The 14,648-nt window shown below is 46.4% G+C and overlaps 1 protein-coding gene across 6 annotated transcripts in view; it reads right to left on the reverse strand.

The window, feature by feature from the left end:
- The window catches only part of msrb3 (methionine sulfoxide reductase B3), a 139,628-nt gene that overhangs the window by 69,331 nt on the left and 55,649 nt on the right, over positions 1 to 14,648 (reverse strand). For all 6 annotated transcript variants that reach the window (XM_086009260.1, XM_086009262.1, XM_086009264.1 and 3 more), the window contains 2 exons: positions 5,927 to 6,035; positions 4,196 to 4,273 (listed from right to left, as the gene is read on the reverse strand). In XM_086009260.1, the coding sequence (XP_085865386.1) occupies positions 4,196 to 4,273; positions 5,927 to 6,035 (187 nt within the window). The remainder of the gene's footprint in view (positions 1 to 4,195; positions 4,274 to 5,926; positions 6,036 to 14,648) is intronic.

Below are 14,648 nucleotides of genomic sequence, written 5' to 3' on the forward strand. Positions count from 1 at the left end.
TCCTTCCCCCCCTCTCTCTCTCTCTCTCCTTCCCCCCTCTCTCTCTCTCTCTCACCTTCCCCCCTCTCTCTCTCTCTCTCTTCCTTCCCCCCTCTCTCTCTCTCCTCTCCATCCCCCCTCACTCACACTCACTCCTTCCCCCCTCTCTCTCTCTCTCTCCAACCCCCCTCACTCACACACACTCCATCCCCCCACACTCACACTCTCTCCAACCCCCCTCACTCACACACTCCAACCCCCCCCACCTCACACACCCTACCCCCCACACACACTCTCCTTCCCCCCTCTCTCTCTCTCTCCCAACACACTCCCCCCCACACACACCACACCTACCCCCCCACACACCTCACCTCACCTACCCCCCACACACTCTCACACACAACACCAACCCCCACACTCACTCTCCATCCCCCCCACACTCACCAACCCCCTCTCACTACCTTCCCCCCCACACACACACACCATCCCCCACTCTCTCCAACCAACCCCCCACACACTCACACCTTCCCCCCCCTCTCTCTCTCCTTCCCCCCCACTCTCTCTCACCAACCCCCCACACCACACACCAACCCCCCTCACACTCACACACGTCCCCCCTCTCTCTCTCCCCTTCCCCCCCTCCCTCTCTCTCTCCATCCCCCCACTCACTCTCACTCTCCATCCCCCACTCTCACTCACTCTCCATCCCCCCTCTCTCTCTTCTCCTTCCCCCCTCTCACTCTCTCTCCATCCCCCTCTCTCTCACTCACTCCTTCCCCCCCTCTCTCTCTCTCTCCTTCCCCCTCTCTCTCTCTCTCATCCTCCCCCCTCTCTCTCTCTCTCTCCTTCCCCCCTCTCTCTCTCTCTCCTTTCCCCCCCCTCTCTCTCTCTCTCTCCTTCCCCTCTCTCTCTCTCTCTCTCTCCTTCCCCCCTCTCTCTCTCTCTCTCTCCTTCCCCCCCTCTCTCTCTCCTTCCCCCCCTCTCTCTCTCTCCTTCCCCCCCTCTCTCTCTCTCCTCCCCCCTCTCTCTCTCTCTCTCTCCTTCCCCTCTCTCTCTCCTTCCCCCCTCTCTCTCTCTCTCTCCTTCCCCCCCTCTCTCTCCTTCCCCCCTCTCTCTCTCCCTCTCTCTCCCTCTCTCTCTCTCCTTCCCCCCTCTCTCTCTCTCTCCTTCCCCCCCTCTCTCTCTCTCCTTCCCCCCTCTCCTCTCTCCTTCCCCCCCTCTCTCTCTCTCCTTCCCCCCTCTCTCTCTCTCCTTCCCCCTCTCTCTCTCTCCTTCCCCCCTCTCTCTCTCTCCTTCCCCCCTCTCTCTCTCTCCTTCCCCCCTCTCTCTCTCCTTCCCCCCCTCTCTCTCTCTCCTTCCCCCCCTCTCTCTCTCTCTCTCTCCTTCCCCCCCTCTCTCTCTCTCTCCTTCCCCCCCCTCTCTCTCTCTCCTTCCCCCCTCTCTCTCTCTCTCTCTCTCTCTCCTTCCCCCCTCTCTCTCTCTCTCTCTCCTTCCCCCTCTCTCTCTCTCCTTCCCCCCTCTCTCTCCTTCCCCCTCTCTCTCTCTCCTTCCCCCCTCTCTCTCTCTCTTTCCCCCCTCTCTCTCTCTCTCCTTCCCCCCCTCTCTCTCTCCTTCCCCCCTCTCTCTCTCTCCTTCCCCCCTCTCTCTCTCTCCTTCCCCCCCTCTCTCTCTCCTTCCCCCCCTCTCTCTCTCTCTCTCTCTCTCTCCTTCCCCCCTCTCTCTCTCCCCCCCTCCCTCCCTCTCCCCCCCTCCCTCTCTCCCCCTCCCTCTCCCCCCTCCCTCTCCCTCTCCCCTCTCCCCCCCCTCCCTCTCCCTCTCCCCTCCCTCTCCCTCTCCCCCCCTCTCCCTCCCCTCCCTCCCTCCCCCTCTCCCTCCCCTCCCTCCCTCTCCCCCCCCTCCCTCCCTCTCTCTCCCCCCCCTCCCTCTCCCCCCCTCCCTCTCCCCCCCTCCCTCTCCCTCTCTCTCTCCCCCCCTCCCTCTCCCTCTCTCCCCCTCCCTCTCTCTCTCTCCCCCCCTCCCTCTCCCTCTCTCACAGACAGACAGACAAACTCATTTATATGCCCTCAAAAAATCCTTGGCACCACCGGGCACTCCAGCTAGTAATATATAAACTGGTTTATTTTAGTTTTGGCTGGTAATTATGATTGTGAATGATAATGGCCATCTTAGTGCATGCTCATGTCTATTGCTTGCTGTGTCATTTTAATATTCATACTGAAGTACTGTAAAACAATCATTCCAACTTTACATAGGATATGCAGCACACTCGAGCCTCCTCCCATCTTTCCTCATCTAACCATAGCAGCATAACCCTCTATTCCCTTCTCCTTCATATGCTTGTCTAGCCTCCCCTTAAATGCATCTATACTATTCGCTTCAACCACTCCGTGTTAGTGAGTTCCACATTCTCACCACTCTCTGGGTAAAGAAGTTTCTTATGAATTCCATATTTGATTTCTTGGTGACTATCTTATATTGAGTGTTTTGGTCAACAGTCAATTACTTGAAAATGATATATAGTTAGTATATATCAGCCTAATTATACCATGCATTGGGTTAGTTTTATTAGTAATATCCTATGTAAATCAAAAAATGCAAGTTGTTAAACTTCAGCTCATCCAAAACTCTGCTGCCCGTGTCGTAACTCACACCAAGTCCCGTTCACCCATCACCCCTGTGCTCACTGCCCCGTATCCTAACTCGCACCAAGTCCCGTTCACCCATCACCCCTGTGCTCACTGCCCCGTATCCTAACTCACACCAAGTCTCATTCACCCATCACCCCTGTGCTCACTGCCCCGTGTCCTAACTCACACCAAGTCCCGTTCACCCATCACCCCTGTGCTCACTGCCCCGTATCCTAACTCACACCAAGTCTCATTCACCCATCACCCCTGTGCTCACTGCCCCGTGTCCTAACTCACACCAAGTCCCGTTCACCCATCACCCCTGTGCTCACTGCCCCGTGTCCTAACTCACACCAAGTCCCGTTCACCCATCACCCCTGTGCTCACTGCCCCGTGTCCTAACTCACACCAAGTCCCGTTCACCCATCACCCCTGTGCTCACTGACCTACGCTGGCTCCCGCTCTGGCAACATCTCAATTTTAAAATTCTCATCCCTTTTTTTCCAAATCCCTCCATGGCCTCGCCCCTCCCCGTCTCTGTAACCTCCTCCAGTTCTCCAACCCTCCGAGGATCTCTGCGCTCCTCCAATTCTGGCTTCTTGTGCATCTCTTTCAACTTTCAAAAAACAGGACTCGCTGAAATATGAAGGTAATCTGAACAGCTACCATTTATACTGAAGTCTCAGTCTTGGGCTCCACAATTTATAAAAAGTATACGATACTTCATTAGGCTCGTCTGTCATCTCTTTGGTTCACCCACAGTAGGTTATCCTGTGCAGTGTTATATGTGGTCTGAAAGTGTGAGGAACCTTGCAGAAATAATCAGTTGTCAGGGACTGGAGAGACTGGCTTTCTAACGTATAGAAGGATGATTGACAATAAAAAAAGTGTTGATCCCTAAATGTGACATGTAACTATGAAGAAAAGCAATAGACCAACAAAGATGATATATACTATCCTTCAAGTCAGAAATATTCAACTCAGAAATAAACAAAAAATGTCCCCAATGCATTATTTCATTAATGGACATGGTCAGCAGAATTGCCAAATATTTGCAAAAAAAATATACTTAGTACAGCTAAAAGCTAACAATAGCCAAGAGGCAATCGTACCATAAATGAAAAACTTCTAAAGTTTATTAAATCCAGATGACCTCCACTATCAACAAGTTGCTGCGGAACCCTGAATGTTTAAAGGGGCAACAGTGGTAATCTGGATAGAGTTTTATTATCAATCCACAACATTCCTTTTCAACTGCTCAATACATTTGATGAGTAGAAGGAGCTTTACTATGCTAAACACTGCATCCTGCCATCTGTTTTTGTTTAGCTTTTAAAGTTTTTGATAATTTTGGGGGTCTTGTAGTTTTTTTTTTTTGCTTGCCCCTCCCCCGAGGTGCCCCGTTATGTACTCCAGTTGTGTAAGGATTGTAGGCAGCAACCTGGAAACAGGATCAGAGTGCAATAACAAACAGCTATGGTTGCATCACATTTTTATATAATTGTTGGTTAAATCATTCGGTGCATACTTGGCACAAGATTTTAATGATGAATCTGCCCATTATTGACATCATCCATTTTTATACTTACGTAAAAAGGGGAGTCCCACAAACAACACAATTGTAGGTCCCTTTATCTTTGTATAATGTGTACTCTCCTGTAAAGGCACTGGAAGAGAAAATATATTGAATTAAGTGAACTGTAAAGCAATGTTATTTTAAGTGCAATAAAGCAACTAACTATATATGTTTCAATGGCAAAGCTGTATATTATTCCTTCACTCTCCTTCCCCCCCCCAGTTTCCATTTTTACAAACAGGATTTTAAAAAATGACTTATAATCTCTGGGCATTTCTACATGCTGAATCATTCTGCCGGTTTAGTACACAGCAGAATGTGATTTGGCTGGGAGCTGAGGAATAGAGGTTAAGGTCTGCTGCCAACGCACTTCTGGAGTTTCTGTGCCGATGACTCACATTCAGTAAATTCAAACAGTATATTGTGACAGGAAGAAAGTGAAGCCTATTAACTGGGACCCCATGTGTGGTAAAGAGCATTTTGCAGAGCATGAATGGAAACAAGCAGTTACATCATTAATAAATTTGGATTAGAGGTACCTGAATACATGTGCCAGGGTCCACTGTATAAACTAGACAAAATGGTTAGCCTTGGCATGTCAGCCCGGCACTAAAATCAGCTGAGACTCAACTTATTCACTAAATACAGCCTTGGAAGAGGCGAGTATTTTTTTTTTTAAAAACAGCACGGAGGGCTAGGTTCCAAGGACTACAGACATGTGAGGGTAGTTATTGAACATTTTTGACATTCCAACCGCAAATGAGCCAATAAATACTTTCTCCACATGTGTTTCAAAAAACGGGCTTAATTACGCTACCTTCTTTTGGCAGCCAAACGTCTGAACACACAATGACCACCTTCAAACTGCTCACTGGCAGTGGTCCATTTCCCTCAGTGTTTAGTTTACTCTAGTATCTGGAGAGACTTCCAAAGAAATAGTCTGCACTCAGACTACTACTTTGTTGCCTCATGTACTGTAGTAAAGTGAAACAAAGAGACGAAAAGAATTCCACAACGTTTTGTTATCAATCATATTAGCAAAGGCAACAGGCTTAGTTACTCCATTTAAAATGACTTATTGCAGTGAAGAGGCTTTAAAATGTGGAGAATGTCTTAAACACAATAGAAAAGCCATCAAATAGGATTCTAGAAGTTGGTTCACACCTGACTTTGGGCGCAAACCCAGCAGCAATCACGAAATGCCGCATCAAAATTTGTCCTCTTGCATCTTCACAAACGCAACCGGCGGACAGTCGCATAGATGAAGAGCGGCTGGTGGGGAAACCAGCAACAGACCTACCGTGAGTCGGTGCGGGGTGGGTGGCAGATCGTGTGGCAGGCAAGCGGTGGCTGCCAGAGATCTGCTGTTTTAATGTGGAGCCCGGAGGAGCACTCCCGCTCCTTCTGGCTCCACATTCCTTTTCGGTGGCAGCCTCCAGTAGTCCCTTTAAAGACTGCAGGTATGCCTGCTGTTCACCCGAGTAAACTGACCGCAGCGTGCATGGCAGTCAGTTGCAATCGGATATTGGAAAGGGGCCTGAACCACACATTAGGCCCCGGATTTGCACAGGCGGGCGCACTGGACAACTACCTTAACCAATATGGCGCCAACCTGCCGTGCAATGAGAGTGCACACACTGCAAGCTATATTGGTCCCTTCGGCGCCCGTTTATCACCTGAAACACAGACACTGCATAATCCAATATCTAAGACAATATGTCTCGCTCACTCCATCCAGTCATACCTTTCTGTCCCCTTTTCCTGAGTCACATGGTACTGCTGGGTTGTCAGACGCTTCCTCAGTTCCTGCTGGGGGAAGGCCACCTTGCAGCTCTTTTTATCCCTACATGAACCTGGAAGAGAGGATATAGAAGAAGCAGCTCTTTAGGTTAAAACCTGAATAATTACTTTGGCTGACGGCCACAGCACAGCTTCTGCACTCATTTGTCAATCGCGAAACTAGTCCCTGATGCAATGCTGAATTCAGCTGAACATAGCTGATTGCTTCTTTAATTCCAAGTTAAGAATGCTGCAAAAGAGCCAGGTGATTCCAGTGGAGCAGTGACAATGTGTTGCAGCCAAAGCCTTTATTGTGTGTACATGATCACGCTTAACATTGTACGGATAGTGGAAAACTATCAATTTCACACTGAAATTAAAGTCTGGAGTTCACTCAGGTTGAAAGCTGGCTATTTTAACCTTGTTACGAAATCACTGCACATAAGTGTCTCTTGGTCCCTGAAGATACTGGTACAAAATAATGAGTTCAAAGTGTAATGGTGAGGTGGGATGAAATAGATATAATGGTACCATTTCAGCCTTCACAATCCCTATGGAAATTAAGACACAAGTGGGTTAACCGTGTCATGTGACATCATCTGTCAGCATCCTGCCAGTTCTCCCCGAGTGAATTTGAAAAAATTTCACAAAACTGGATTTTTCAGAGCAAGCGGGCACAAGAGAGCTTCCCACTGGATCGTAACGTAAATGGATAAATGTAAGCTATCCAGCTCGGATAATAGAACAGCTGTACTTGCATTTAAGAAACCAGTGAGGCACCTCTTGAGCAGTATAAAGATGCTTCAGATTTCATCTATTTTTCTACTCAAAAAAGTAATTTTAAACTAATGTTTCGCAAATATATTCCTAATCTTGTAAACTCAATAGCTCAGGCAAATTACATTTGTACTTTCAAGTAAAGGAGCAAATGATACGCTACACAGAACAATGCCAATTGTGGTAATGACAAATACTTTGGCAATAATCAAGATACACAGAACATGTAAAAGGGGGGGGATATTTTGATTTGTATATTGTGACAATATGCAAAAGTTTGCATTAACCAGAAACGGTTAACCCAATGCAAATTGTCACAAATTGTATTGAACACATTTGATTTACTTTAATTAAACTTTTTTTAAAAATAAGTCTCTGCTAGCAATTTAACAGCAAAGCTAAAATGATGTGAGCTAGATTTGTATGTCATAATTCAATCAGAACAGTGCTAATTAATAAAAAAGTAGTGGCTATGGGTTTTAGGCTTTTGTTAACTTATCCATTTGGCACTTGAACCACCAAAGTTAATTCTGTAAGAATTCATCTACCTTCATTATTTTAACAAAATTAAGTAGCAGAATATAAGAAAAAGGATGCTTTAAAACAATGTGAGTCATTCTAAATAACAGTGCCTGGCAGGATTTCACACTTTTGCTATAACTGTACCCCACAATGCGTTTGCTCAATATTTTTGTTTGGCAAAGATGGAATCTCAGCTACCAGCTGCAGCTTGCTTTTTCCTAAACATCTAATCATTTTTCAGCAGTTTGTAATCTGTTCTAGATTTTCCTTAGATGGTCTCTAGCTCACTGTACTCTTCTACTAACAATCACTTAGTCCAGTAGGGAAACTTCATTGTGTCATCTCTGAAACAATCACGCAAAAGTAATACATCCTCTTCCATTTTGTGTGATTGCATCAACACCACAAGCCCTTGCAACATCAAGTGCCACCCAATTAAACCTGTCACAGTTAGCAATGAAGCAGGAACATTATCCAACAACTTTCATTTATATAGTGCTTTTAATGTAGGAAAATGTCCCAAGGCGCTCCACAGAGGCTTATAGAAAAAATGGATGAGCCAGAGAAGGTTATGAAAGGTTGAATTATGACATACAAATCTAGCTCACATCATTTTAGCTTTGCTGTTAAATTGCTAGCAGAGACTTATTTTTAAAAAAGTTTAATTAAAGTAAATCAAATGTGTTCAATGCAATTTGTGACAATTTGCATTGGGTTAACCGTTTCTGGTTAATGCAAACTTTTGCATATTGCCACAATATACAAATCAAAATATCCCCCCCCCCCCCTTTTACATGTTCTGTGTATTTTGATTATTGCCAAAGTATTTGTCATTACCACAATTGGCATTGTTCTGTGTAGCATATCATTTGCTTCTCGACTTGAAAGTACAAATGTAATTTGCCTGAGCTATTGAGTTTACAAGATTAGGAATATATTTGAGAAACATTAGTTAAAATTACTTTTTTTGAGTAGAAAAAATAGATGAAATCTGAAGGATCTTTATACTGCTCATTTAATGTGTCATTCCTCATTTTTACAAGCCCGCCCCCCTCTCCAAAACAAAAATCCCTTTAACACACGTTATCTTACAAAACGTCAAAATACTTTCATCTCACCTGCGGCTCAAGTTATTCTGGGAATATTACAGACCTCGGCCAATGGTACTTTTGAGCTGGCTGCTAAGGGCTACCATGAACAAAAAAAAAAAATGGCTTGCGTCTGAGTTTGCACTTCTTGTAGAGGGGTATCCAATCTCTGCCAAGTGTCTACCTTAAGGTACAACCAACATCTAGGGCTCATCCTGTGGGAAATTGCGTGTGTAGTCCCTGGTTCAATCACTCAGCGACCACAGTGTGTTGGAACACAAATGTGCGGTGTTACCAGGCCACCCTTGCAGACAGAACGATATACAGACAGACTGAAAAGAGCAGTTCAGTCAGGAATCTATTCCGGTTTCCCTGACTAGTACTGAAACTAAAAGCCACTGGGCAGGTTTTTCCTCCAGACATCTTTTCCCTAATTTTCTCTTATCCTTGCTCTCCTGAAGGCGATAACTCTTGACTGTTTCTTGTGTGCCAATGGCTTTTCAAAGCCTTATATATAATTGGCCATTCTTTATGACAATAGTGTTGACAGGCTATTTATCTTGGGGGGCATCACAGCTGTGTCCAATTCTGTCCCCATCCAACCCACACACAGGGCTGGATTTTGTCAATGGGAAGCTTTTGGAGGCGGGACTGCTGCTTGCCGGCTTTCAATCCTGCCTCCATCAGTTTCCGCCAACCAGTGGGATTTTCCCAATTGACCCTTTAAGCCTGCCCGGCGGGCTCAGTAGGCCAAATAAAGGGAAGTCACTGACAGAGCACGTCAACGTATGACATCTCATCTGTCAAGATTTTTTGAAAGAAGAAATGTCAGCGTTTGACAGCTCTGTGAAGCTGTCAAACACTGACATTCTGTGTAGTTTGATGAGCCCTTGTGTTCAGGACACATCAAACCTTTCAACTTTGCAGAAATCACCTGGCTGTTGGTTCGGAGGATCGAACAGCCAGTCTGTGAAATCTACAATGGAGATGTCGGGACTGAAGGCTATAGGCAGAAACAAAGGTAAGTGAACATTTTCTAACACTTTACACTCACCTTACATACTTACCACGCCACACTTGCACCCATCACTCACCTCTACATTGCACTTTCAGATCCCTCCGACCCCCGCATGCCTCCTTCTCGTCTCCTACACCCTGGCAGGGTTCCCAGAGGTCGAGAAGCCTGCACTTGGGAAGGGAAAATGGGGTAATCCTATTTTCTGCCTGTTAACTACCTGTTAATAAGCTTTAATCCCTTTCCTGCCTCGAGGAGACGGGACAGGACGGCTTCCCGCCTCCTGGCAAGAGGGCACGGAGGCGGGTTTGGGGGCGGGTTTGCCAGCCACCCCCAAATTCTGCAACTTTACCGGCAGTCCCACCTCCATACCCGCCTCCTCGGGGCTGACAAAATCCAGCCCACTTTCCAATTGGGTCACTGGATAGCAGGCAGTAGGAGAAACGCTGGTTGAATTTTGCCCTGCCTGACCCGAGCAGCTCATGTTAACTGGAGCATTCAGCAGGTTTAATGGCAAACAAGAAGGATTATCAAATACCACTGTATTAATCAATACAAGTACTCATATCCAGGGATGGAAAACATTGCATTACAGTTAAGAAAACATAATTTAGAACATTAACATTAAACCAACTTGGTCTACTTCTGGAAGTACAATCCCAGCATTATCAAGTTCTAACTCAAACGGTCAGCCCCTAATCTTGTAATTTAAATACAATTAACGGCATGATTTCTGTAATTTATTTAACTTATTTTTAATGCTTTATTACATAAAGCACATGTTGTATCAACAGACCACTCGAGGAAAACTGTGGAATACAGGTGTCCTTTAAAAACTCACTTGTGCATTATCATTTGCAAGTTGTTGGACCGTCCTCATTTGTGAAATAACACTGCATTCCGTTATCCTTAGTTTTAAATTGATGTAAATCATCAGAATGCATTTATTCAAGATAAAACAACACGTCTTTGCTCAGATTTTCACTTGTACTATCTCTATCAATTTAGTTTTAAAACAAGTAGAAATTCTAAAATGAATTTGTTTAATAACTTAGTCAATTCTCCATTTTCTTCTTCCCAGCTTTTCTTTTGATGTTTTCCAGAGCATCAGCTACTAGGAGGTATGGGATAGACCCCCAACTCTCTGGCCAACTGTACCTCCTTCCCAATGGGGGAAGCCTCTAGTTTCTACTTGGTGGCACCCCACCTCCCCTCCCCCCACTACAGATATATGACTCAGAACAGTCGTTGAGCAAAGTAGGAATAATTGATCCTGCATCCCATCATTTCATAGCACCCCACACTGGCGCTCAAACACATTACCTCCAAAATGAACATATTTAAAATTTAACACATTTAAAATAGGTTAGAAACATAGAAAAATAGGAGCAGGAGTCGGCCCTTCGAGCCTGCTCCGCAATTCAATATGATCGTGGCTGATCCTCTATCTCAGTACCATATTCCTGCTCTCCCCCCATACCCCTTGATGCCTTTTGTGTCTAGAAATCTATCTATCTCCTTCTTAAATATATTCAGTGACTTGGCCTCCACAGCCTTCTGTGGTAGAGAATTCCACAGGTTCACCACCCTCTGAGTGAAGACATTTCTCCTCATCTCAGTCCTAAATGTCCTACCCCGTATCCTGAGACTGTGACCCCTCGTTTTAGACCCCCCCCCCCCACAAGCCAGGGGAAACATCCTCCCTGCATTCAGTCTGTCTAGCCCTGTCAGAATTTTGTGTCAGAATTTTATGGTTAGGATTGCAACAATGTGAAGGGAAGTGAAACGTTTTGTACTTATGAATGCCATTAATGTTACATGGTAAAATGCTTCATCGTTTTTAAAAGTTGTGGGAAATATTCTTATTGATCCATGGGCCACAGTCAAACCCAACATTAATTTTCCAAGTCCATTGAGCAGAGAATTTTCCTTAAAACCAGCATTCATCAATCTGACTTTAGAGCTAGGCATGTGCTGCTTAGGCAAGGAACTGTAATTTTCCTACACATGATTCATTCTTGCCAATATTTCAAAAAGTTTAGAAAAACGATTATTGGAGTACATTAGCTAGTGAATTGGCTTCTACAGGGATGAGGCACATTAAGACACATACACGCACTTTTAAAATGCAACAAAACTAAATCCGAACTGTAATGGAAATCATTGGAATATACCAATGAATTTGAAAATAAAAAAAGTTGCACAAATGTATTCTTTGTATTTATTCAAAATTATAAATCAGCTTTACATATGGCAGGGAACTGTAACAAGTCCATACTGGTGGCCAGAGCCTCACCTGCCAACAGCACAAATCAGAAATGTGTGTATGCATTGTCTATGCTTTTCTTACCATTAAAATGAATCACTGATAATTGTGGTCAGTGCATACCCAAATTTCTCATTTGTGCTGCTGGTGGGCGAGGCTCCCGCCGGCAGCACAGTTTGTAAAATTACCCCCAAGGTGCAGACTCCCTTACCCCCTTGAAGTTTGATTGTTTTCATGCTTCAGTGTTTCTGCATTTTCTTAAGATTAATAAAATAGATTTAACAAACATTGGAGTTCAAAACTAATGCAAAATAATGAAGGCAGAGGTGAAAATTTGTCTGGCCCCGTTTCCAGGCCAGACCTGGTGCAGCCGTCCCCCAAACAACAGGGCCAAGGATCGATGGAAGTTGGTCCTTGGGCCGCATCAACATATTCGGGGATGGGCTGTTGGCGTACGTCATGCCTCCATAGGCAGTTCACCTGAGGGAAAACATCAGTGTCAGGCTGCCTGCCTTGCTGGCAGCAGCCCTCAACTAAGTCTCAGAGGAGGGGTGGGAATCGTGAAGCCTGTGGAGCCAGGGAAGCACACCCGGGTCCACAGGATGGGGTTTTTTGCTGGCCGTCGAAGCCATTGAAGAATCCCGAGAAGGCCAGGCATGATGCCTATCCTGCTCATCGCTGACTAATTTTTACAAGGGACCCTTGAACAGGCATTACACCCCTAAAAAAATTTTAAAAATGAAAAAAAAAATGGGCCCAAAATAAATTTAGTGGTGGGACCAACACCTGCACACATTGGGTGCAGTCCGCTCCACTGCTAAATTGGTATCCTTTGTGCCTGTTTTACACCCAAAAAACAGGCGCGGGCATAATGCATATCAATTTCTACCCACAACATTAATGTGATGGAAGGTTCAGCCCATCAGTACTATTGTCAAAGTGGAAATCTCAGTTTGAAGCATCCTTCGAACTTCTTTTCCTCACTAATTCTCCCACCTCCTTAGAACGTTAAATTCTTGCTGGGGCATGTCCCATGGGGGCTGGGCATCCCCAGGCACTTTGTTTAAAGTGGTCATTAGTCTCCTTAAAAATCTATCTCTTCGACCACACATTTGGTCACTCCCCAATTCTTGCAGTGTTCACCCCTCTCTTACCCCACACCTTGAGACATTTTACTACATTAAAAGTGTGGTATAAGTGCAGGTTGTTATTCCTGTGCAAAATGTCTGCTTGGCTCATTGATAGCATTCTTTCTAGGGAATAAAACGTTTGTAGGTTGATGTCACATTTGATCACAAAATCTAGACTGAGACGTTAATGAAACACTGAGGGAGTACTGTACTGTTGGAGGTTCCATCTTATGGATGAGGCTCTATCTGCCTGTTCAGGTAGACATAAAAGGTTCCGTGGGACAATTCAAAGAGTAGAGAAGTTCTCCAGTGCCCTCATCCATCTACAATCACCACCAAAATATAGATTAGCTGGTCATTTATCTCATTTGCTGTTTCTGGGACCTTGCTGTGCGCAATTCACTGCCATATTTGCCCACAAAACAACAGGCAGTAGACGTAAAAATAAAGGCCTAGAAATTCAGTTGTTTGTGCCAGCTGCTAGCGCCTTAGGAGGAGGAGATGTGGGGCGCTAGGCGGCTAGCGGCCGGGCGCGGCGCGATCTGCGCCTCTCCCCAACTTCAGTAAAGATTTAGCGGCGGCACAAAGCCTTTGCGCGCGCTCAGCTGCGCGCGCAGATCCTGACGTCATTTCATCGTGCAACGCCCTTTGTGCGCCCCAAACCGGAAATTCAGTGGCGCCGGCCTATTGCGCGCCTGGCACCCCTAGCGACTGGTGGAGGGGAACGGTTCCCAGTCGCTGCGGGGCGCGCTAATTAAAGGGCACTCCTCCTGCAGTAGAAATGGTAGCCATTTTGCAACACTCCTTCTTTGTGAGAGACGGATCTTTGCAGAGAGACAAAGGTAGAGAGCTTTCTGGTTTGGCTCAACACTCGCACAGGTACTTGTGGCTTCAGGCCACAGCTTTGCACTTGTCTTTAACTTCAGAGCCATAGCATTGATTGGAAACATATAATGGGGGCTGCAATGGGTGCAAACGTTGGCCTTCTCCATTGCATTCAAAGGGCTCAGAGACGCCGTGAGAGAGTGGCAGTCATGGCCAGAGGGAGAAGGGGCAACAGGCGTCGGCTAAGGAGGCCTTACCCACCCAGGGTATACCGCCAGCAGTTCTCATATTTGAACATGTCTGACGAGCAGTGTGTTCGGAGGCTGCAATTCCGAAGGGCGGTGGTCACCGAGATCTGCCACCTGCTTCGCGGAGATCTGCAGCCACAGCTGAGGAGCAGGACGTCTCTGTCGGTGGCAGTGAAGGTGACGGTGTCTCTCAACTTCTATGCCACCGGCTCTTTCCAATCCGCTGCTGGGGACATTTCCAACATCTCCCAGTTTGCCGTACATTGCTGCATCCGCCAGGTGACCAATGCCCTTTTCAGAAGGAGACGTCAGTTCATCTCCTTCTCCATGGCCCTTGTCAAGCAGCAACAGCGTGCAATGGGCTTTGCAGCATTAGCGGGCTTCCCCATGGTGCAGGGCGCCATTGACTGCACGCATGTGGCTTTGCGGGCACCTCTAGAGCATGCCGAGGATTACCGCAACCGGAAGGGCTGCCATTCGCTCAACGTGCAGTTGGTGTGTGACCACAGGCAGATCATCCTAGCTGTCAATGCCCGCTTTCCAGGCAGCAGCCACGATGCCTTCATCCTGCGCCAGACTTCTGTGGCAGACATGTTCCAGGCCCAGCCTCACCCACAAGGATGGCTTCTCGGGGACAAAGGCTATCCTTTGTGCACCTGGCTGATGACCCCGCTCCGTGCGCCCAGCACCCCTGCTGAAGAGGGATACAATGACAGCCATCAAGCAACCAGGAACATCATTGAGCAAACAATCGGCGTCCTGAAGCAACGGTTCCGCTGTCTGGATCGTTCCGGAGGAGCCCTACAGTACTCGCCT

Source organism: Somniosus microcephalus, chromosome 16, assembly GCF_052327205.1.
Source record: "Somniosus microcephalus isolate GS21.2 chromosome 16, FLI_Smic_1.0, whole genome shotgun sequence".
In the NCBI taxonomy this organism is placed as follows: Eukaryota; Metazoa; Chordata; class Chondrichthyes; order Squaliformes; family Somniosidae; genus Somniosus; species Somniosus microcephalus.